This window comes from Ostrinia nubilalis, chromosome 9 (genome assembly GCF_963855985.1).
Source record: "Ostrinia nubilalis chromosome 9, ilOstNubi1.1, whole genome shotgun sequence".
NCBI lineage: Eukaryota > Metazoa > Arthropoda > Insecta > Lepidoptera > Crambidae > Ostrinia > Ostrinia nubilalis.
Window position 1 is genome coordinate 8,922,975 of NC_087096.1, and position 23,800 is coordinate 8,946,774.

The following is a 23,800-nucleotide window of genomic DNA, read 5'->3' on the forward strand; positions in this document are numbered from 1 at the left end:
TGAATAAAATTATGTTGTGAAAAATATAAACTTATATAAAAAAAAGTAAACAAAGTGACAAAAGAAAAATTATCAACTACCTAATTAATAAAGGAGCGAACTGCAAACATCACCCGACGCTCGCAATTTAGTTGCCACAAGACAAATCCCGGATTTGTTTTTTAAACTTACTTAAATTAGTATAAATCGTCATCTATTGGACACCTAAAGAAGGACGTTTTTTTATGCAAGACAAGGCAGGTATTTGACCGCAATCGCACCTGGTGTTAAGTAAGATGCAGTAACGTGCAGGTAAACTAGCTCTACACGAGCTGTAAGATTATTCTAAATATTTAGTATAGTACTTAAACAGTTAGGAACACAACAGAATTATTTCCCACGCTTTGGTTCTAACAAATGTAGCTCGCATTTCGTTTCTCATAACATTTAACTAATATAAATAAATTATCATTGTCAATTAACGTTGTTAAAATGATTAATCTTTTCACTTTTCAATGCACAATGTGTATGAACTGCAAATCTCCTTCTTTTTTATACTTACTGGGAAAAAAAACAAACATTAGATTTTTCATTTCCATGCTTAGGTTTGTTTTTCATGTATTTATTCCAAGTTGCAGAATCAATGTTAATTAGTTACGCAAATGTTTCATAAAGGTAACAACAGATATTATAAATGCAAATATTGCGGATCATAATAGAAACCTTATAAAGTTCCCATTAATTAATGAACCATAACGTCATTAATCTATTTATTAGATTTAGTACACAACAACTTAGGTTCCAAATACAGTTTTAAAGTATCTTCATCATATTCTTTATTATTCTTATCATTAAAATTTAAAGCTTCGCATAATCTACAGAGGTGGTATGATTTGGTCCCAAAGTATCCATGTTCATTAGCTACTTTAAATTGATGTCTCCATTGATGGAACGATAGTAATTTTTCTTCGTTCTTGCTAAGTTCTAATATTTTCATCGCCAGATCTTTAGGACTTGCAAAATCGTCGACATGTAAGAATGACTGGGGAGGCAGTAGTTTCTCACAATCTAATATTGGAGGCCCCATCACGATCGGTATTGCACCTTTAGCGTACGCGTTGAAGAACACCTTTTCAGTAAAATATTGCCTGCATCTAGTATTCTCAAAAGCTAGGTAAAACTGGTAGTTGTTTATTTTAGGGCAGTCTGCTCTAAAGTGGCCGGGACAGCTGAAACAAATACATAAATTATTTTACCAAGACAGGAAACACCCAAAAATAATTATGACGTAAGAAAGTTCAATCCACTTTAGTTTTATCAGGATCTTTTAAACGGCATTAATGTGTTTTTTAATGTAACTAAGTGACACCTGGACACCCGCAGCTCCGGGGGACTATTACAAATGCATTTCCGGCCTGAGTAAGCTCTCTTCTTGAAAATTCTTATCGGTCCGGGAAAACCGAAATAATTTACATATTTTGATTTTTTTATTTATTTACCTTTTCCCCTTATCCGATGCACATTTTCCAATGATATCTACATCTATATGCCTTTGCAACTCACGAATATAATTCATGCGCTCTGTCACTCCGCAGTTGGATATCAATACTGCAACCGGTACGTCTTTTTGTTTGCTCTCCCAGTAAGGGATAGACAGAGAGGTCAGATTTCCCTGGGGAGAATGTGACAAAGGCACGGTGCGGCCGTATGGGACCGGCACATCTGAATCGCTTCTGTAACATTTACATTTAGAAATTAATTTATAATTTATTACTATTTAATTAATTTTTAGTCTGCACTCTGTATTAATTTTAACTGTGGAAACTTTGCTGATTGTGTGATTATTTGTCTGTATATCAAAATTGTTTGTTTCCCTAATATAAATAAATAAAATAAAATCAAATAAAACATACGTAATACACAATGTGAAACCTGAAACATTCTAACATTCTAGAATCTATTTATTTATTAAAATAGAATGGCAGTAGACACACATTTATGGCATAATTCGAAATCGATCCGTCCCTGTTTCAAAAACCGGGATAAAGACTATCCTATGTCCTTTCCCGGGACTCAAACTATCTCTATGCCAAATTTCATCAAAATCGGTTCAGTGGTTTAATCGTGAAAGTAAGACAGACAAACAGACAGAGTTACTTTCGAATTTATAATATTAATGTAGAAGTAGGTATAGATAGTATAGACTAGTAGAGATATTAGTAGAGACTAAAACCATATCTAAAGTATATGACCATTGCTATGAATATGACGTTATCTAATAATTGTAATGTCAATCTTACCTGTATGTCATGGACCAATTAAAAACATTAGCTAGACTAGAAAAACTTGGCTTAGGATGGGCCATTGAGAACGTGTTGAATGGCGACTCGTCGGAGAGAAACACCCATCTTTGTGACGTGTTCCTCTTCGGAACTTGTGGAAACACTCCGTGTTGAATATGAACCAGTACTGAGTCCACGGAATTAATTTGACTTTCGTCACTTGTGAATATGCAGTTCTTTACGCTGCAGTCGTCAAGGGGATCGTCGCTGAAAATAAACAGTAAATAGGTAACTCGATGAAAACCCTGTATAGTTGGTAATAGTAATGCATAATGTAACAGTTGACAGTGGGTCACACAAGCGGAAAAACACTATGTAGAGTTTTCGAATTTGGGCTTCAATCAACTTGATACAAAGGTGATGTGCCTTTAAGGACACTTTATTTATTCATTGAGTGAGAGCCTATGTGACACGTGGATGGCCTCTAATAACATCCCCACAGGTAGAGACATTTGGAGTTTTCGGTATTGGGTAGAGTTACTTTTCCTGTTACCGTACTCTACTGTTTTATTTTCATCATGGAAAAGTTTCGGTAATGTTTCACCTGTTTGTATATTATAACACGTTACATGTGTAATACATATTATGTTCTTAACAAGCCATTAGCACGCGCATTAACTAACCATTCATCTCCGTGAAATGATGTCATGGTACATTGCTTAGATCATCCTACTCGTACTACCACATTGCACGATATAAATAATATTACGCCTGCCCTAGGTTCTCAAGGTAGGCAGCTTAGTCCAATAAATCATTTATGATTATCATAGCCCATCACCATCACAAGCGCCATATAGAAAAGTCTCGCGCTTTTTTCAGCCAGTTCTTCCATTTTTAACCGACTTCAACAAACGGAGGCTCTTCTCAATTCGGTTGGTATTTTTTTATCTTCTCGCCAGTCGTTAGGCTCGGTTTTCGCCACGGCGGAGCGGTGCGAAGACGAGAGGAAATATGCGGCGAAGATGGCTGGTTATTTCCACCAAAGTGGAGCGAGTGATTGGTTATTCAAAACACTTATTATCTGCTCCGCTCCGCAACGGTTTGCCTTGGTGGAAACCTTGGTGGTTTAGTCAGATTGGCAGGCTTAGTACGCTACGTTTGCTAAGACCTGTCAAGATCGATACATTTTTGGGTAAACTGCCTCAGGTTGGTTAATCAATTTTAAACCTACGGATGTAGAATTAAGTATTATGTAAGTTTGTTTATTAGGTATGTAGAGCTATCTCTAGAAACCTTTTCACTATTAGATAAGTGATATGAGTACTGCTTTTAGGCCCTTTAATATTACATTTAGGTCAGAAGAAACTATATAGGTAACAACAAGAAGAAACTAGTTTTTGTCCTATGGCGTAGTCTAATCCTACCGTTGACATACATAAATATGTCTAAAGATATTAATGCAAATGACGGATAACGATTAGCTGAAAACCTTGAAAACAAATGAGACCTATTTTCATTAATTAATACCTAGAAGTTGCCGTAGTGAAGCAATTTAATTGAATTAAAGTAAAAAAAACACTCATTCAAGGAGAGAACAAATATCGAAAATTATTTACTTAGAATGTCCACCAAGGTGCCGAATCTTCAGCCAATTCCAATATTTCCATACTAACACGACAAACGTCCTGTTCTCTTGTTTTCTCTCTATAGGCAGGTTTTTAAATAGAGCCGCCCCTAGAACTGATGTCTCCCAATGCTGAAAACAACAATATGTAACTACATCACCTTTATCCTTACACCTACTTCCATATCGCTGCTTAAAAATAAATAAAAAAGATTATCTTCATTTGTTTTGACTAATTAAATTAATTCTTACATATCGTCAAATACTCATAAGGTGCCTTTACACCATGTCTCATTATTTTTTACCCTACCAGTGCTTCAAGACAAACATTTGACAAGCGGCAAAAAGAAGCGTAGCAACAAACTCAGTGATCACTGAAACTACCTAGTTCTAAATAAAAAAGGCCACGAATTAAAAAAAGAAATATTTGAAAATTAAATTTAGATGATTCTAGCAACATTTTCATATTAAAAGTGATTTTGGATAATTTTCGTTCATGGCTCTGACGACTTTACATACTTATAATACACGAAAGTATGAAGTATTAATATACTAAGCCGTGTAGAACAAAAATTGTGACTCTCTAAGATTGTGATTGCTATCACCACAACCACAACCTAATGTAGTCAGTTTCGAGTGTATTGTAGTGACGTAATGTGCCGAGAAGTTTATAGTTAACAAATGAACTCTTATCTTTTAAGGTGACCGTAAAAACGTTTCAGTTAATTACATGCCAATTTAGTATAACTTATACTTTATGAAGTGACATAAATTGTATTCTGAACAATTCTAAAACTAAAACTACCTACTTATCTTATTTACCTAAATGATAAAAAATGACTGAGTACTAATTTGATTAGTGTCGCGACAAAAACACAGCTCCGATAAAATCCGATAAGATTGATATCTACATGACATTGGCAAGAAAACCTAAGCCAACTAGCAGTAGCACCAAAATTGCCGTGGCCCAGTAATTTATGTACTATCAAAGTAAAATAATGTAGAGGTTACTGAGACAGCCCAGTCTCTGATGCAGACGATTTTTTAGGATGGTACTTGACTTGGTGCATACAACCCGGTGAAGTGTGGAGGTGTGCGAGGGAGAGTCGCATTCCAGCCAGGTGCGCAGTTAACATCTCCGGATTTTGTAGGTACCTCCTACAACTTTTGGTAAAGTGACAACGTTAACCCCTCAGGGATCATAAGACCGCCGTTAACCAAATAAAGGTTGGCACCAACATTAGGTAATGTTAACGTTAAAGACTTAGGCTGAGTTGCACTACCTGACTTAATTATAACGATAACCGGTGTATTTACTCGTAGTATGAAGTTTGACAGATTTTTGACGTTTGTCATAGTTAAAGTAAGATGGTGCAACCCAGCTTTAATTGGCACTTAATTGACATTTAGATGTTTTAAGTAGCTACGTATTGTTACACTTACGAGTAGTTACTAGTGGTTTAGATACAGGAAGAATGGACGACTCTTCAATTCGACAATATCAACAATAGTCGGCATTTTCATAACATCAAACAAACTAACGCAAACGAGTTCCGTTTGTTTGTTTGAACAACATCACTTATGATTTAATTAGGTACAACATACAACTAGGTAATCTACCTACTTATGCTACATAAATAATTGTAATAAGTTACCTTAATCAATTAAGGCTCTATCAGCTTAAATAAAGTAAACTAATTTCGTATATTTATCAAATAAGTGCTATGTACACGTAGTTTTAATCTTCCAGACAGTTTCCGTAATATTATGAATTAAAACAAATGAAAATATAAGTTATTTTATAATTTTAATTAAGTGGAAATACTTAATACTTACTAATGTGCCTAAGTATAATCATTAGAACTAAAAAATAATGAAACATGTTAGCGTTGTAACTTACCTTACGTTTCTCGTAATATTTGGTTACAGTATCATTAGTTAACAACAAATAAGGCTCTTCTTTTAAACTTTCTACAATTTCACGAGAACACACGTAATCTATGAAGGTTTGAACCACCACATACACTACAGCTATAATGAACGTTTTTTTAATGATTTGCAACACAGTGAAATTCCCTCTCAGGCACATTCGAGTTTTTATTGCCATACCAAATTATACCGTATTTGTGTTTTATACACTTTTATTTAAACAGTTGCATAAACATGGGACACGATTAAACACGTTGTATGCCTATCACAATCAACGATAAAATACCACTATCTACCGTGTTCCAAACCATGAAATAGTATTAGGTTACGTTTGTTTACAGCATTGATAGCAGAAACAATTGGCATAACGATGTTTCTTAAACAGCCGAAAGTTTGTAAAATGGTCTCAATACTGCCATTTAACGTACTAAATGATATTTTATGATTACATAGGTACAATGACTAATGTAATATCGGGTTTGTTAAAATATAACCAATAAAATTATAGTTTCCTCCATTACATACCTAACTCGTAGAGCATACGAGACTAAACATTTAAGGATAATACTCATAACAAGATTACCTCAACCTAAATTAGTTAAAGTACCTGGTCCCAGGAAAAGTTAAACAAATAGACCCCTGATAAAATAAATATTTTTTTTTACAATAAAGGCGAACTTAATGCTGTATTGCAATCACCTAACAGTAAAGGAAAATCCCAAACTATCGTTCATGTTAATGTTAATGGTTAATGAAAAATTTGTAAATAGGCACTCTATAGTCATTTTGATAACTCTATCCAACGCGATAAGAACGTTTGTAATGTTTCAATTGTAAATTAACAGATTAAATCTCGCTTTTTCCTAAATGAACACAATGGTCATGACGCTTTTATAATTTACATTACAACAAGGTCAGTTTTTTATTGAGCCACTATAATGCAATCTGATACTCTTCATCTCGCTATCATTATTCACAGAATACATACATAATGTCACATTTAGGGACTTTGACCGAAATTAACATCACAAAACAGCCCAAGCTATGTATCTGGGGGCACGGCAGTGCCCCCACCAAGTCGAGCAAAAAAGCGGCACGGCCGTACCATCCTTTTCTCGAAGCAATTCAGGCCATTTTCGACCGCCTGTAACTTCGTTGTGGATAAAACTAGAAGGCTGAATTTTCATTAGCTATGCAGGCATTGTAAAGACACGGTATATTTAAAATTTCATTCAATTTGAACCAGTAGTTTAAGAATTATAACGGGTCAAAGTTACTTAATTTTGTCACTCACTGACTGACTCACTGACTCACCGATCATCAAAACTCTAAGGCACTTCTAGCAGACCTAGAAGCTTCAAATTTGGAATATAAGTAGTGTTTGGTGTATGAATCAAGGAAAAACTAAAATATTTGGGGGCACGGTAGTGCAACCGCCAAGTCGAGTAAAATTTTTCAATTTCGGTCCAGTTTTCTAGATACATAACTGCTGTCTACAAAATACAAAAAGAAATGATATTTGGGGGCACGGTAGTGCAACCGCCAAGTCGAGTAAAATTTTTCAATTTCGGTCCAGTTTTCTAGATACATAACTGCTGTCTACAAAATACAAAAAGAAATGAGATCCCATCAAAAACAATACTTGTCAAAAAAACCAAGTCTCGCAACTCAGTTGTTCTACGGTAAAAAGTTGTGAGATCCATGTAATACCAAGTCCAGGCCAGGAAATCTTTAATTAACGTTTTACATAAATATATTGACTTGGCCATCGCATGAAAACACGTGTAAATTAAATTATTTAGTGCGATGGCCAAGTCAATAATTTATGTAAAACGTTAATTAAAGATTTCCTGGCCTGGACTTGGTATTACATGGATCTCACAACTTTTTACCGTAGAACAACTGAGTTGCGAGACTTGGTTTTTTTGACAAGTATTGTTTTTGATGGGTTATTTTTGACCGCATGTCTTCAAGTATAGATTTCATCGTTTCAGCCAAAGCCGTTCACTTCTGGAAGGGCAAGGATTTCCATAACTAAGTACTGGTCCTGCAACTGCCCGCATCTAGGTGCTTCCCGCGACTTTTACTAGATTGTGGGTGAAGACATAAATACATTACTTATTAGATCGAAGGTTTTTGTTGTCTTTTGATGGTAGTTAACACATCCTTTAATTATGAACCTTTAGTAATTGCTAGTATTAGAAGTACAAAGTAAAAAAGGATCCAAATATACTTCCAGGGAATTCTTATCATAGATTTTGGTTTCATTGTCGTTATAGTTCAACGCTTCGCATAATCGGCAGAGCTGCATTGAATTAGTCCCAAAGAATCCATGTTCGTTCACTACTTTGAAGAAACGCCTCCATTTATGGAACATCTGCAAGTACTCGTCATCCTTGCTGAGATTCATTATTTCCACTGCGAGATCCCTTGGGAAATCGAAGCTGTTTACATGCAAAAATGAATCAGGTGGGAGCAACTTGGTGCAGTCCGATATTGAAGGTCCCATCACGATGGGTATGGCGCCTTTGGCAAACGCGCTATAAAACACTTTCTCGGTAAGATATTGGCGGCATCTTGCACTTTCAATTGCCAAGTAGAAATGATAATTGGCTATTTTCGGGCAATCGGCTACTGGATGATCAAGGCATCTGTAACTAAATTTCATAATAAGCATTTTGCAGTTTTTACTTTATTAAAGCTTACACTTTCACATCATCACCGTTTTTACCTTTTGGTTACTTCGGAATCTGCACACTCATTCAAAAGATCAACTTTTATATATTTACGCAATTCCTTCACATAATTTATTCCCTCTTCATTGGTACAGCGGGTTATCAACGCAGCCACTAAGACGTCTTTTTGCTTGTTCTCCCAGTACGGGATATACTTAGTGATAGATTCAGAGGATATCTTATGCATCAGAACCTCGGGTAGAGCTACGGTGCGACCGTAAGGTATGGGCACATCTGAATCGCTTCTGTAACAACAACTTTTGTTATAGAACTCAGAAGGGCGACTTTTCAGTCCTGAGTCCCTTTGGTTTCATCTGCATACTTAGGTCAGCCTTCCTAAATCCCGATAAAATACGAAGTTTGGAACCAATCTTTAACTTAGCCAAATTAATTCTGTCCTATGTCAACCAGAACTATTGAAATAGAATACGAACTTTATCAAAACACACTTTAATTAAGTACAACAAGTTACCTGTATGTCATAGACCAATTATAAATGTTAGCTATTTTGGATAAATTGGTTGGATTGAGAGACGTAGCAACAGGGGATTCATCAGACACAAATATCCATCTCTGGGTTCTTTTCCTTTTATGAACCCAAGGGTATGAACTCAATTTTGCATCAACGACTACTGCATCCGATTTATGTAATTCCATTTTATCGAAAATGAATATACAGTTTTTCACACTGCAGACGTCAAGGGGGTCACTCCTGTGAATCATGAACAAAAAAGTATAAATGTATTTAAATAAATAGTAAATACTATCTAATCAAAACAAATAATATTTATAGGACATTTAATATTGCTTTAAGCAACAATGCAACATAGGTACTTACGTGATTTGCTTAAACCAAAAATTCCACATTAAGACAGTAAATGTTCTATTCTGAGGAATATACGTTAAAGGCTGATTTTTGAATAAAATTGAACCTATGTTCGATGTTACCCAATGCTGGAAAAAATAATTAAAATAAGAAGTACCTAAGTACCTAGTAATAACTTACCTACTTTAATTATATATTACTTCTAGAAAGTACCTACAGTAGTAACCTAAAATTTTAATGCACTTCGGGGCTTACCTTTCGATTTTCAAAATAACTATCAACTGTTGTTTTGTACCATACTGAACGTTCTCTAACTTGTCTGAAATATTCCAATTTTCTTCGAGGGACAGCATAATCAAACAAACTTAGTAATACCAAACACAGAACCGCTATTACAGGTGCTTGTTTTACGAGTCGAAATACAATAACTTTTTTTTTAACTTGTGAAAGTGTCTTTATAACCATTTTGAACATCGTTAATAATATTAAAAAACGTTTAATAACCCACAGCTAGAACTTAATTTCTTCCTTAGTCTTATATTTAGGTACTGTGTTGTGTTTTCAAAAGTCGAAAACAAAGTGATCCTTATGTATCAGTACTTTAATAAGATTCTGTACTATAGCAATAATAATCTTTCCAATTTTGGGCTACAGAAGGTTCCGTACCCACTTAATTACCATTATGTAGTTTTAAAAGAATTAACATCAATCTTGTTGGGTGCAAATACTAAAAAGAAACAAGACACGGCAAAAATATTTTTGGAGATTTTTAATATTTTACCTAACAAGTAACTAACTAATACATAATCTCGGTCATTAAATTATCATACTTACTTTATACAGACGTAGCGTGGGCAGGCCTCCCACTAGGTGGACCGGCGATCTGGTGAAGGTCGCGGGAAGTACCTGGATGCAAGCGGCGCAGGACCGGTCTTTGTGGAAATCCTTGGGGGAGGCCTTTGTCCAGCAGTGGACGTCTTTTGGCTGAAACGAACGAACGAACTTACTTTATTACATTTATGCACGGGACCCTAAAACATTATTTTGTTATTACCATCGATAACAATCATTATAATGTTTCAAAACATTAAAATGTTTACTAAGACACCCCGCAACCTAGGTACAGAATTTCTGTCGGCCGATAGTTTCTGTAGTCTGCATGGTCTCTAAGTAAGCGTTTAGGTAGGTATCTGGGTAATGTCTAGATCAAAAATCCATACTTACAGGACGCTTACAGGCAAATTACCTACCAACGCCATGTGAAGGGTTAGGGCGATGCAGCCTCTAGTCTAGACCAGGCGCGAATGTATTTTATATGAGACCTCACGCCAACTCCAGAGAATTTAAAATGACCTTAAACTGTTTTGTTTTACGTTCACAAACACTTGTTTATTAATCCACCAATATTACACATTAATTCCAACAAATTGTTTAAAATAAAAATAACTTTAAACTTTACTTCACTTTCCCGCCAAGAAGTTTTTGGTTCAATCCTTTCCTTTTGCAGGAAAACGCAAAGGCATAAATGTTACACAGCCAATAACTTATACGAAAGTCGTGGCGTGTGGCAGGCACGTGGAGTGGGGAGGGCATTAAAATGTTTGTCTTCTATAGAAGACCGTGCCAGTGAAAAGGTTAAGTTTACGATCATTATTGTATTTCTAACAAATATACAAAACTGTAGATTTAGCTGAATAACGTAATGCTTTTGCTTTATCAAAGCAAAAAAAGTCAGGAGTAAAGCTGTCTTGTCTGTCAGTGTCAATGTCATCCATCATCACGTCACTCATGTCAACGATCGTGAACAAAACAAACGTTTTCTGGTATTTTCCACGTATTTATTATTCTTTTAGACGCAAGGAATACGAATTATGTACTTACATAATTCGTACTCATGCTTCTAAAGTACAACGTTAATAAATCTGAAATAAAAAATCTACTATCGCGCGACAAAAATATTGCAAAATAATTTTCGATTATTGCGTGTTTACCGTTGATACAAAGGTTCGATCAAACATTGCAGTGCTAACTTGAGTAGGTACTTAATATTCACATGCAGTTACATTAGTTAAACAATGGAAATCGCAAGAGTACCGGAGAATCAACTTGATGATAGTCCCGAATTATTGATATCTGATGACGCAAACCTCATTGGGCACAATGGAAGTATGATAGGCCTTTCTCCTGTGCAAATTCAACAGGAATACTTCGAAAATCTGGCTGATTGTGACTGGGTCAAGTAAGTTTATTTTCCATTTTCCATTCATAATGATAAAACTGTAAAAGTTTTGCTTATTTAATAACTTTATAAAAATATCATAAACATTCTTTATTCCTTTATAAGATACACCTATACTTTATTAATTGTTTGTGCGCTTTAATCTTATTAGAAAACTTGCTTGCAGGTATGAAAAAAGTAACAGAAACTATTTGCTTCAAAACATAGCATTTGCACTATATGGCGGGCCCAGCTGTGAAGGAGAACTATCCAAAGTCATTGAATCTCAAAATGCACACTTAGAAGGATACACGTCTAGACAAAAGGAACAAGTTATGAAGGTCTATGAAAAGATATGTGAACAAAGTATGTATGTTTTGTGTTACAATACTTTAGTATTATAACTAATTTATGGATGTTTATGATGAAAAACATGAAACATCTAAAAAACTATGTTTTCTTAAAATATTGTCTAATTACAATTTGTATTTAAATCAAGCTCATACCATTCAAACCTCTTAACTGTAGCCCACAATACTTATGCAAAACATAGTTTTCTAAACCCTCATTTTGCTCTTTGATTTATCCAAACTATTGCTCAATAACTTCCCTAACATAGGTAGTTAAGTAGCTGTAATAAATTTTCATATTACGTTTCATTATATTTTCCAGGCAAGTACTCTCAAAATGATGAAGACATCGTGTTGTCTATTCTCTTAGTAGTATGTGCGAGGCCTAGACCAGTTAAATTCTACCAGTTGGAACCGTCCACCCACTGGCTCGACCTGCATCAGAAGAACGACATTGACATTTGGTGCACTGCAGTTTTTAGAATCCGTAAATGTATACCAACACTCGTTGGATGTAAGTACATGTTTCAAATATTTATTGGTATATAGGCATGTAAATGGTGTATAGTTTCTTAAGCAGTGGTTAATCTATTATTGTTTCACTGTATGTTTTCCAAACAAAATAAAATAATAAATAATAATAATAAAATAATAAAACTAGCTTAGATTTCAAGGCCAAGATAATAATATAGTAGTAAGGCCAATAGTAGCAAGACTAATCCAATTATACTTTGTTATTAATTATAATAAATAATATGTCGAAACAGGACACAAATGAAACTGGAGATATTTATTGGAATTAAGCACTGATAAAACATTTTATCTTATCAGGATTTTTAATCGTATTGCTGACCAATGATTGCATCCGTTGACCGTGTCCGGGTTAACAAGATTCAAGATAATAAATAACCTAATGCAGTACCTAGATTGAAATCCAGAATGTTTTATTTTACTGCAGTTTAAGTCATAGAATTAATTAATCTTTTTTTAACTTACAATTTAATCAAATAAAAAATAGGATTCTTAACTAGATGTAGATAATATAAGTTTCAATATTCTACACTGGATGGAACTAATTAATTAGGTAGACAGTATGTCATAATGTGATAAAAATATTTTATTTTATTTGTAAAATAAAACTACTTACTCTTTGTGAAGGAGGTACTCATTTTGCTTATCAATTAGTTAACAAGACACAAAATAGCAACATGTTACATGACTCAGTAGATATCACAAGCTGCTCTTTGTTAAATAGGAATCAATATGTTGCATTACTAAATTATCTTTTAAAGAATTTTGAAATCTATGATATTACAATCTCAGTTTGCCCTGAAAAAACGATGCAGTCTTCAATAAATTTACCTTTTCCATAAATCTTCTCTGAAAGAGCACAGATTTTTTATAGCAATACTTAAACAACCATTTTAATGAATATAATCATCAAAAATATGATTGAATTTGAGATATTCTAAAAAGTACCTTTAATCATTTATTATCTGCTACAGCATCATCTTGCCGTGTCTACATTGACGAGAACGCAAGAGTATATCATGACTGGGACTCATATTTAACCAACAATACACTGCCGAAATGTGTTATCATTGTGCCTGAGAATGGAGAATATTCCGGAACTATTATTGAGGTAATAATTGTAAAAAATAAAAGATATTAATATACTAGCTGTTGCTGTAATAGGACCTCTGTATCATCCAAGAGAATTTTGGAAAAATCTTTTTAACGGATGCTTTGATTTATAATTTAGCATAATAACTATCTGCTTGCCATATTATATTAGCGCGATCCATTAGTGGTTTGAGCTGTCTAATGATAGATCAGTCAATAACGGCACAGAAGTGCCTTTTTATGTAGATTTTAACTAGTTTATTAACTTAATTTTTTTTTGCAGGGTGACGAAACGTTTGCTGTGAAGCTTACAGTCGCCCCCACTCCCACTTTAGGGCTCAAAGCTAGAGTGTTGAGCTCAGTAGACACTGCCAGTACGGTCGCTTCCATCGGTGCTATAGGAGTGCTAGGAGTCGCAGCGTTCACCCCAGTAGGCCCTGCTGTATTGGCTGGTGCTGCGGTGGCAACAGTGGCCACTGGTTTGTACGGCCTTGTCCGGTCGTCGTATCATCTACATGACCGAAGCGTGCATGAACAGGTAGGTAAAATAAGGTATAACGTCGCTTTAGAGAGAAAACCTTGGGAATGCATTTTTTTCATATTTGTGCATTTCAGTCAATCTTACAAAATAACAGTTCTGGATAAAATATAAAAGCCGGTTAATTTATTTATTTTACATTTAAGAGGTTTTAGACCCAGAAGCTAATATCATTAAGTTAGCGTCCTGTATGTACCTTATAGTTATGTGCAATAAGGTTTCAATTAGTAGTAGTAATCTGTTACACCTTGTATAATTAATTTGCAGAGAATTTTGAGAAAATGCCATATAATTTAAGTTAGCATTCTGTACCTTATTGTGTGTGCAATAAGATTTCAATTAGATTGGCAACTTTCAGACGATCAGCCCAACGGATCCTGAAGCTAGGGGTAGCTGGCTGAATATCGCTGCTTCTAGCGTCGGCCTGGCCGCCGGCGCCGCCACCAACTTGCTGTCGAAATCCGCGGCCGCTGGCACTAATTTGACAAAGGTACGCCATTGCTAATCGTGAAGCGTCATGTTCAGCAGTTTTATTTAGATTCTAAGGCTGGGTTGTACCATCTTACTTTAACTTTGACAAACGTCAAAAATCTGTCAAAATCCATACAAAAAGCACCGGTTACCGTCAAAGTTACGGTCAAAGTTAGGTGGTGCAACTCAGCCTTAAACTCGTGTTTAGCGAACTATTCATGAATAATAATGATGGATTTTGTTATCCATTAAATGTCGGGAACGTGCAGTGTAGACTAAAGAAACAAAACAGTAGTGCAATATCACTTTTAAAATTCTCACAAGATTCAAAAGATGGCCACATCATCATTCATTCAATTAACTTTTGGGTTATCTATATATATAAAAGAAAGTCGTGTTAGTTACACCACTTATAACTCAAGAACGGCTGAACCGATTTAGCTGAAAATTGTCAGGGAGGTAATTTAGAGCCAGGAGAAGGACATAGGATACTTTTTATCCCATTCGAAATAAAAAAAAAGTCTGCTTATTTATTGCCATTAAGGCGGAACAAAGTTCGCCGGGTCAGCTAGTTAGAAATAAAAACTAAAAGGTTATTAGAAACTAGCTTTTGCCCGCGGCTTCACCCGCGTGAAATTTAGTTTGTCACAGATCGTCATAAATTATAGCCTATATGTTATTCTGGGTTATAAACATTAATACTGTAAAGTTTCATCAAAATCCGTTCAGCAGTTTTTGCGTGAAAGAGTAACAAACATCCAGACATCCAAACTTTCGCATTTATAATATTATAGTAGGATTCGCATTTATAATATTAGTAGGATAATTAAAATCTGACGAATTGACGATTTTATATTTCCAGACGGGGCAAGCCCTTGCAGTATCTGTTGAAGTGTTGCGACACGCAAACATGGTCACCGGTGGCGCTGGTGTCGTTAACAGCCTCATACACATCATCCTCAAGGTATGTTGTTGAAGTCTGCTGTTCACTTTGACTCTTAAATGATTACGTGATGTGTGTTATAAAATCCCTATGGTCATTTTTTATCATTGTAACAATGATAATAAAAAAGTGTCTTGTGACTTGTACATTAAAATCACCTTACTTTTACCCGACTGCGCCAAAGGGAGGGTTATGTTTTTCCACATAGTGACATTAATATAATAATTACATAAGCACTTTTTTAGCGGAAAACTATTATCTTAAAGTAAAAACCACATTTTTCTTTCACTGGCTGTTATAAAAGAAAAACGTGGTTTCTCCAGCTAAAAATACACCTTATTTTAAATGTTTTTATTTTTCCAGTACCGCAAACACGGTGAAAGGCCAACTAACCTAGAGTTGTTCCAATTCACGGCAGCTACACTGTTCTTCTGTCATGCCGTGATGTCCAACCGGACTGCACAATCGATAATCGAAGATGCGCAGGCGCGAGCTATCAACGAATACCGGGACACGCTTAGGAGTAATCGTCACAGGTAAATTTTTCACTGTCGTCCGCACTAAAATCTTGTCCGCACTAGTCATTTATTTATTATTTATTTTACCTCATAGTAATGTTTGTGAATACGAGCGTTAGTCGAGTAACTCGCCTTTAGTAACTAAACTACTCGCTACTGACAAAAAAATAGTTCCTTTAATTTAGGAGGAGTATACATATAGTTTATGTACTCGACTAAACCGCTATAAATTACTCGCCCATCGACTAAATTACTTGACTAGTGCGAACGAGGCTTTCCGGACATAGCACGCTCATTAAAAAAACTTAGTTTTACACTAAACTAAATGCCTTCTTTCAAACATAATTGAATGGTATCAACGTCTTTTTCCATCACACTAAATAAACATTTGCCTTTATTTCAGGAAAATATTTGACAAACTGAGCGCGGAATCCAGGAGAGTGCAAGGCTCCGTTCAGGGTAACACCGAAGTCATCCGCGGTATCAAAAACATCGTCGATAAAGATCAATATTTCGCGGATGTGCTGCGCATCAACAAGGACTTGAACCAACACAAATTGAGGATCTCAATGACCGCAGACGGCCGTGTCAACCTCAACGCACAACACAAGTTTGATCCATCTCTTTTGTCTAGTATGGGGCCAGAAGGACGCTCTGAACTGTTCACATCGTTAGGGCCAGCTTCTTTGTCGACTCAGAACGTCCCTACACGAGTGCTGCCCTCAACTACGGCCGTACAAGCTTACAATTTAGAGGAGGAGGATAGAGGTATTTTAGTAGGCATTCATCCTGGGGAAATCTTGCGCATAGGCACATTCCTAGTCCGAGTTAGCTCGACCGGCGCTGAAAACGTGGCACTACTTTTAGAGAACCTCAGCCAAGATGTATACGCGAACCTCATGACTGTCTCATTCAACGTGATCTCTCGACTAATCCCAGAGGAAATCGGTAGGTTGAGACTGCTGAGCCCTGACGAAGATTTGATCGTTCAAGTTGTGAAATTCGTATTTAATTACATGAAACACCAAAGACCTTTGGGTGAACCTTGCCGGAATAACGATAACGGTATTGTTATTGTGCTCAAAGAGTTCTTCCAAGAAGGTGTTGTTAGGCAGGAAACTATACTGCTGTTGAAAGAACGACTGGTTGGGTGGGTAGACGAAGAAATAGATCGCAGGCGGCTCGAGTTTCCGAACAAGAAAATGATCGTTTGCGATAAATGCAGAGGTGTGAGGTCCGCTTGAGCGTCATTTTAATAGTACGTATGACCAAATGCCATAGAAGCGCTAATTTTGAAATATGTTTTACTTTCGCAATGAAAAATATATTGGACCATAATATTGTATTGATAGTCTGTTCTATGTTATCGAGTAAATTCTACAAAAATGTCTTATAACCAAACATATCAGAAACGGCCAATTTTGTATATTAAATATACCAGTAAAATATGTATAATAGAGTTAAAATGCGCATTTTGCATTGCATAATAAATTATATTTCCATAAGAGATTAAATCGGGCTTTGGTACACTATTTAAATCTGTTTACATATTACACAAATTATATAATAATCTAAAAAAATATTTAATATTATTGGATAGTATCACGGGAATAAGTGACATATCATAACACGCCTTATAATAAAATATTATTGTTCTTGTATATTATTATATGTATTTCAAATATAAGAAAATAGAATACAGTAAGTACAAAAACACGAGGTAGGTTTTTTTACCTAGCTAAATTATATTGGGCGGAATCCCAAATTTTACAAATTATTTTTTTAATAAATTACATTGCAAATATTCAGTATCACACTTTTGATATAATCAATAAAAAATATCTTATCATTACTAGGACAAATGATTTGAGTATTGATACAATTTAATCTCAATAGGTATGTAAAATTCCACACCGCACGGTTGGTAGCGGCCTGCATCCAGCGCCTTCCTGCTACCCCTATCAGGTCGTCGGTCCACCTTGTGTGGATGTGGTGCGATGTGGAAGGCATTAGGCTCCCTGTAGGCCTCCGCCTATGTTCAGCAGTGGACGTCCTATGGCTGAAATGATGATGATGATGTAAAATTATTACCAGTCATTTGCGTCTCGCAGTCGGGTAATAACCTCGTTTCTTCGATTCTAACGTCATATTCATCTTTAGTGTTTACAGAACACTTACTAATTTTAAAAGCAGGAAGTAAAATACATATTATTATGTGTATTCTAAAACAGAATACATCTTGTTATCGAAACAGAATACATTTCGTTAACAAACTCGACAGCCAATATAACGCTTCCAATAATCAAATTCTTGTCAAACGAATGAAACACATTTTTTTAACATCTACTTTTATTGATGTCATTTCTGACTTACAAACTTATACAACCTTTATTAATGAGTGTATTATATTTTATTTTAATTTTACCTTTTCGAAAATTCTCTTTCCTTTTTCCATTCGGTTAAAAGTCTAGAGAGAAAAATTCGAACTATACCTGAATGAAGCTCGCTTTTATATTTTTACTGAAAATGCTTATGAATTAAAAAAATATACTAATTCTGTAAATTTTAATAATATTTTATTAGTTTGTAAGAGCACATAGCTGTGATAAATTAGAGACTAGTAAAAAAGCACAAAAACCAAATTAATTATTACTTATAATATTGTTATATTATTTTACTTACCTGTACTTATTGATATTTATTCATAAAATATTGTGCCTTCATATTCACTCATTTTGCTTACACTTTATTAGTAAATAGTTAAGCAGAATAATTTCTTGTTGCTAGAAATAAATAGTTATTAGAAATAAAGAGTTATTCTGAAAATTCAAATCTTTTTATACCCAAAATTATATCCTATTTATTTTTGCATCTTTACCAGAAACAAGCACATAAAAACCCGTTTGGAGTAGGTAGGTATTGTGCCAAGGATAAGTTGGTACTTTTATTTATACCAAAATTGATCGAAATATTATGTACTGTGGAGCACGCACTTCACTTCGCTTCGCCTCGTCCGATCGATTTCCGAAAATTGACAGTAAATGCGCTCGAGTAAAATAAAGAATTCGAAATGCCCGAAGTAGAATACAAAGCGTCTGACTACAATCTCGGATGCTAAAACTGCATAATTCAATAAATCATATCAAATTATTGATTAAAAATCCAGTCCTGTTGTCTTCCCTAGCCAGGGGGGGACAACAGGACTGCACCCGAATTACACAAAATAACGCATATTAATAAAAACACCACTAAATAAAACTTTTAAGTTAAGAAAAATAAACAAGATTCTTGTTCAAATATGGCCTAAGAGTTTTATTTAAAATTAATTAAACTATGTTGCACCTTAGCTAGATAGACAAAACTTTGAGGTTGAAAGTTGGCACTCATTTGAAAAAAAAACTGCGATTGTACTACCAAAGGAAATCATTATACAGGGTGTTAAAATTTTTATTTTTTATTTTTTTCCATCATGGAAGGTAGTAATAGAGCTGTTGTTTTTTTATATTATTACTATGAGACACAACTACACCTGTGCAAAAATTTAAATTCGTCAGTTACATAGTTTTGGAGAAAAAATAAAACAGTTTTAGGTATAGTTGGGTGGCGTGGCTCCCTGGGGGGTATTGGGGGGGTGAAATTTTGCACATTATACTATCTTTATATAAAGTATCGTTTGGCCACAGTTTCGAACTTCAGGCTCTGGGGGCACTTTTTCCAAGACTATCCTGCTACGCCCTTTACAGTACCTACTTAAATGCGCTCGAGTGAAATAAGGATTCGAAATGCCCCGAAGTAGAACACGAAGCGTCGTGCGTCGGTTTGCGTCGAAACATTCGTCCTTAGGAATCTGAACTTTGTTATAATGACAGACAGTGCAAATTGTAATGGCAACCGCCGAGATATAGGGATATTATCTATAGTAAGTACTACCAAAGATGATAAACTTAAACGAAGCAAACCATAATACGGGGAATTCCCAATAAAATGTTCATTGCGTGCGTAAGTAGGTACAACTATAAACACCTACTTATGAAGGCACTTTGTCTATGGTTGGTAAAGTACAGTGCGATAGTGCGAACAACAGTTTATTATCCTTTCCAGTCTGACTTAAGAAGTCAGTTTCAAGTCGCATGTGGTGCAGTAAGCAGTGTTATTTTAGTGTAGAACTAAAAATAAAATTAATATTGACCACATGAAAAATATTGAGTGCGTGATTTCTTATCTGAATTTATCGTGAGTACCTACTTAGATTAATCTTATTATCGGTACCTGTTTGTGTCATTGCATCTATTAATAGGTTGTCTAGAAAGTATGTAGTAGTAACTAAACGTAAAAGTTCTTTTTATTTCTATATATCTATACTTATGCTGCTTTTATTAAGTGTCTACATCAATATTATTTGTATTTATGCTTTTCGTAAATGATACGCTCTACTAGACTCGTTTAAAACAAAACTGAGTTTATAAAAATGTAGAGCTATCTTTTAACCATTTTTTGATGGATTTTTTTTCTCGCTCATTTATGTAGGTACTTACCTCGCCCGTACCGACGCTCAAAGTAATTGATAACTTCTTTCTTCTTCAAATCTTTTATTGGTTGAACTTTATATTTGCCTTAGGTAAACATGGGTTAAAAACGTAATAGAGTTTTACAAACTTGTAGTAGAGTCAGTCTCAATACAGGTTACATAAATTAGAGAGAGGAATTCCCTAACAAATTGTAGATAACAAACTAAGTTTCAATAAAATTTTTTTCTACTTAAGTCGTCTTCTATAATTATTTTAATTTATTATCATGATGATTGTACTAGGTAACTAGGTACCTATATCAAGTAGTATTTTATCATGAATGTAGAATACAATCGTACCCTTTTATACATTTTACTACATAAGTAGTACACTAATATTTATTTTATATCCTTACAATGCAACGACACAGTCACAATGAATGACCATTTGTTTGTATAACAAGGCCTGTTTCGAGTGCTATCGCTACAAGATGGCATCGCTAGCGATTCGCGAGGCACCTGCACCACCTCCGATGTCGGCCGTAGAGATTCAACAGGAGTATTTCGAAGCTGTAGGGAGCGTGGACTGGGAACTGTGAGTACTTATTTGTGTATTTTTTTTATTTTTAGCTTTATTTGTAATTAGATAACCATCAATCCCTAATTTTTAAGTGCCTCTATGAAAACAAAATGTCTGTTATGTGTTACCATAGGGGTCACTTAAAAAATTGAGATTGATGGTGAAAACGGGCATAAGTATGTTGCGGGCGGCGCAGGAAGCAGGACCCGACCGGTCCTTTCTGGAAATCCTTGGGTGAGGCCTTTGTCCAGCAGTGGACGTCATTTGGCTGAAACGAAACTAGGTCACACGCATTGATTAAGATAATTAATAATAGTACTAAGTGATAAAACATTTAGGTAAAATACTAATGTTAAATATAAATATTGATTAATTTAAGAAGGAATTCACTCCCGTCTGGGTGTTTTGCATAAAGAAATTACAAATAATACCTACTTAAGTAGGTATCCATCCATCCATCCGGTGCATCCTCACGAACTTTTACACTTACAATGTAATATTTTCATAGGAATTAAAGTATTTTTTGTTTACAGTTATGAAAAAAAAGATCGAAAATATTTACTTCAAAAAATTGCCGTAGCGCTGTGTGGTCCGCCGACCAAAGAAGGAAACCTGACTACTGGTATGTTGATTAATAATGTTAAAATACCATAATTTTTATTCGGGAATTTTAAAAATGTTGTCATATTAAACCTTATAGACTATTTTTGTAGATGGCCACCTGAAACTTCAAGGCTATGAACTTCGCGACGAGGAAAGCATCATGAAAGTGTTCCAGAAGATATGTGAACAAGGTGAATTTCTTCTATAATTTTATTATTCCCACTTAACGTTGCTGCTGCAACTCTTGTGCACACAGGATCTAAAAACCCAAATAGATAAAGACTGAAAATTCGCTTTTCTTTCTTCTTACCCATATTTCGTTGCGGGTTCAACCACTAACAGGCTGACGCACTTGCACTGGAGGGAAGTCAGAACGTAGTAACGGAAGAACATTAAGGCCGGCAATACACAGACAGGTCGAGCAGTTAGTCAGTGATCAACATACACGGACCGCTCTTGCAGTCAAGAGTCAACAGCTTGAAGCTGCCAGTGATAACTCGAGCAGTTGGTATTAACTGCTCAACAAATCACAAGCGCGCGCGCCGTGGAATGAAGAAAGTGGGCGGAGGTCACTGCGCGAGACCTGTCGACAGCTCGAGCAGTCAGTGTATGGCTGGCGACTGCTTGACCGCACGATGAAAATTCACCGTGCTGTCGACCGCCCGAATCAGTTGCAACTGCTCGAGCGGTTCGTGTTATGTGCGTCCATAGAACTCTGTAGTTCACTGTGCAGTCGCAGCTTGAAGCTGTCGACCCTGACTGCTTCAAGCGGTCCGTGTATTGCCGGCCTAACTCCTATGTTCTTCTGATTAAGTTCGTTGCGGGTCCAATGACAGTTAACTTGACCTTCACTGGTTGTGTTTTTATTGGCGGTCAAGCTGTAGATCCTGACTACACAGGAGTTGCGGATGGATGGATGTTGTGAACATTTAATATCGTTCTTTTTTTATTTGACTAAAAACCCTTGTGCAAACCAGTATTGTGCATACCGGCACACCCTTAACCGTATGAGACTACAGTAACAAACAAATTTTAATGATTTCTATTGTGTCTCGATTCGCTGGCACTTGAGGGGTTAAATTAATGCACTAATCGTTATTTTATTACAGCAAAATATTCATACAATGGCGACAATATTCTCATTTCAATATTGAGAATAGTATGCGTAGTTCCCAAGGAAGAAGTGCCGTTTTACCTTCCAACACCCTCGGACTATTGGGTTGATTTGCATGGAAAAAGGGAGGAAGTTCACACATACATTTTTCACGTTTTTTCTTTGAGGCAGTGCATTTCTATGAAGCCTGGAGGTAACTAACTATAAGTATTTTAAAACGTTGTTAATCCAGTTTAAGCTAAATCAGCACGAAAATAACAGACATACTAGCTCTTAAGTAAACAAATTAATGTTTTTTGTTGTTAATAAGTTCAAACATTTACGTGCATGAACATAGGTATTTGATTGTATTGGTCTGGGTGTTTTCTATCATAAGTGCGCTATTATATTATTTCTCGAGATGTATTTTTTGCGCTGACCCGATATCTAGTTGGTATTGTTGATCGAAGATTAATCAGCTTTTTTATTTTCTAGTAAAGAGTTGTCGAGTGTACATAGATCACGACGCACGAGTCTATAAAAACTGGGAAGATTACTTATCTGAAAACACTTTGCCGAAATCTGTCCTCGTGGTTCCAGAAAATGGCGAGTACAAAGGCAGAGTAAGTTTAAGTAAATGTATACAGGGTGGAAACGATAAGTGACCCCACTCTTATTATTATATCTATAGCTATACAAGATAAACGTAAACGAACTAAAGTCGCTGACAAAGCCCGATGGATTAGCAAGCTGAAATGGCAATAGGCAGGGCACATAGTTCGCAGAACTGATAGCCGATGGGGCAGCAAGGTTCTGGAGTGGCCGCGTACCGGAAAACGCAGCGTGGTACTTCCACCCACAAGGTGAACCGACGACATTGTAAAGGTAGCAGGAAGGCGCTGGACGCAGGCTGCTACCAACCGGGCAACATGGAAAGCATTGGGGAGGCCTATGTTCAGCAGTGGACGTCCTATGCCTGAG

The 23,800-nt window shown here is 35.6% G+C and overlaps 4 protein-coding genes across 5 annotated transcripts; 2 read left to right on the plus strand and 2 right to left on the minus strand.

Moving 5' to 3' along the window:
- Nucleotides 1–711: 711 nt before the first annotated feature.
- LOC135074587 (4-galactosyl-N-acetylglucosaminide 3-alpha-L-fucosyltransferase FUT6-like) lies at nt 712–6,167 on the minus strand. The gene is made up of 5 exons (XM_063968926.1): nt 5,786–6,167; nt 3,878–4,017; nt 2,280–2,528; nt 1,479–1,712; nt 712–1,208 (listed from the first exon to the last, which is right to left on the minus strand). The coding sequence occupies exons 1-5, from the start codon at nt 5,990–5,992 to the stop codon at nt 746–748; spliced, it is 1,293 nt and encodes a 430-aa protein (XP_063824996.1). The 5' UTR covers nt 5,993–6,167; the 3' UTR covers nt 712–745.
- Nucleotides 6,168–7,764: 1,597 nt separating this feature from the next.
- LOC135074985 (4-galactosyl-N-acetylglucosaminide 3-alpha-L-fucosyltransferase FUT6-like) lies at nt 7,765–9,524 on the minus strand. The gene is made up of 4 exons (XM_063969356.1): nt 9,388–9,524; nt 9,022–9,261; nt 8,546–8,794; nt 7,765–8,471 (listed from the first exon to the last, which is right to left on the minus strand). Exons 1-4 carry the CDS (start codon nt 9,414–9,416, stop codon nt 7,997–7,999), a joined length of 993 nt encoding a protein of 330 aa, XP_063825426.1. The 5' UTR covers nt 9,417–9,524; the 3' UTR covers nt 7,765–7,996.
- A 1,638-nt stretch (nt 9,525–11,162) lies between these two features.
- LOC135074585 (uncharacterized) lies at nt 11,163–18,862 on the plus strand. The gene is made up of 9 exons (XM_063968924.1): nt 11,163–11,614; nt 11,781–11,959; nt 12,266–12,457; nt 13,449–13,585; nt 13,850–14,104; nt 14,463–14,594; nt 15,438–15,539; nt 15,882–16,054; nt 16,440–18,862. The coding sequence occupies exons 1-9, from the start codon at nt 11,451–11,453 to the stop codon at nt 17,278–17,280; spliced, it is 2,175 nt and encodes a 724-aa protein (XP_063824994.1). The 5' UTR covers nt 11,163–11,450; the 3' UTR covers nt 17,281–18,862.
- Nucleotides 18,863–20,134: 1,272 nt separating this feature from the next.
- LOC135074577 (uncharacterized) lies at nt 20,135–23,725 on the plus strand. 2 transcript variants are annotated; one of them, XM_063968917.1, is made up of 6 exons: nt 20,135–20,269; nt 21,008–21,138; nt 21,657–21,745; nt 21,837–21,917; nt 22,836–23,033; nt 23,315–23,725. In XM_063968917.1, exons 2-6 carry the CDS (start codon nt 21,035–21,037, stop codon nt 23,482–23,484), a joined length of 642 nt encoding a protein of 213 aa, XP_063824987.1. In that variant the 5' UTR covers nt 20,135–20,269; nt 21,008–21,034; the 3' UTR covers nt 23,485–23,725. The 2 variants fall into 2 exon arrangements, with proteins under 2 accessions (XP_063824987.1, XP_063824988.1); XM_063968918.1 differs by having other exon boundaries at nt 20,140–20,242.
- The last annotated feature ends 75 nt before the right edge of the window (nt 23,726–23,800 follow it).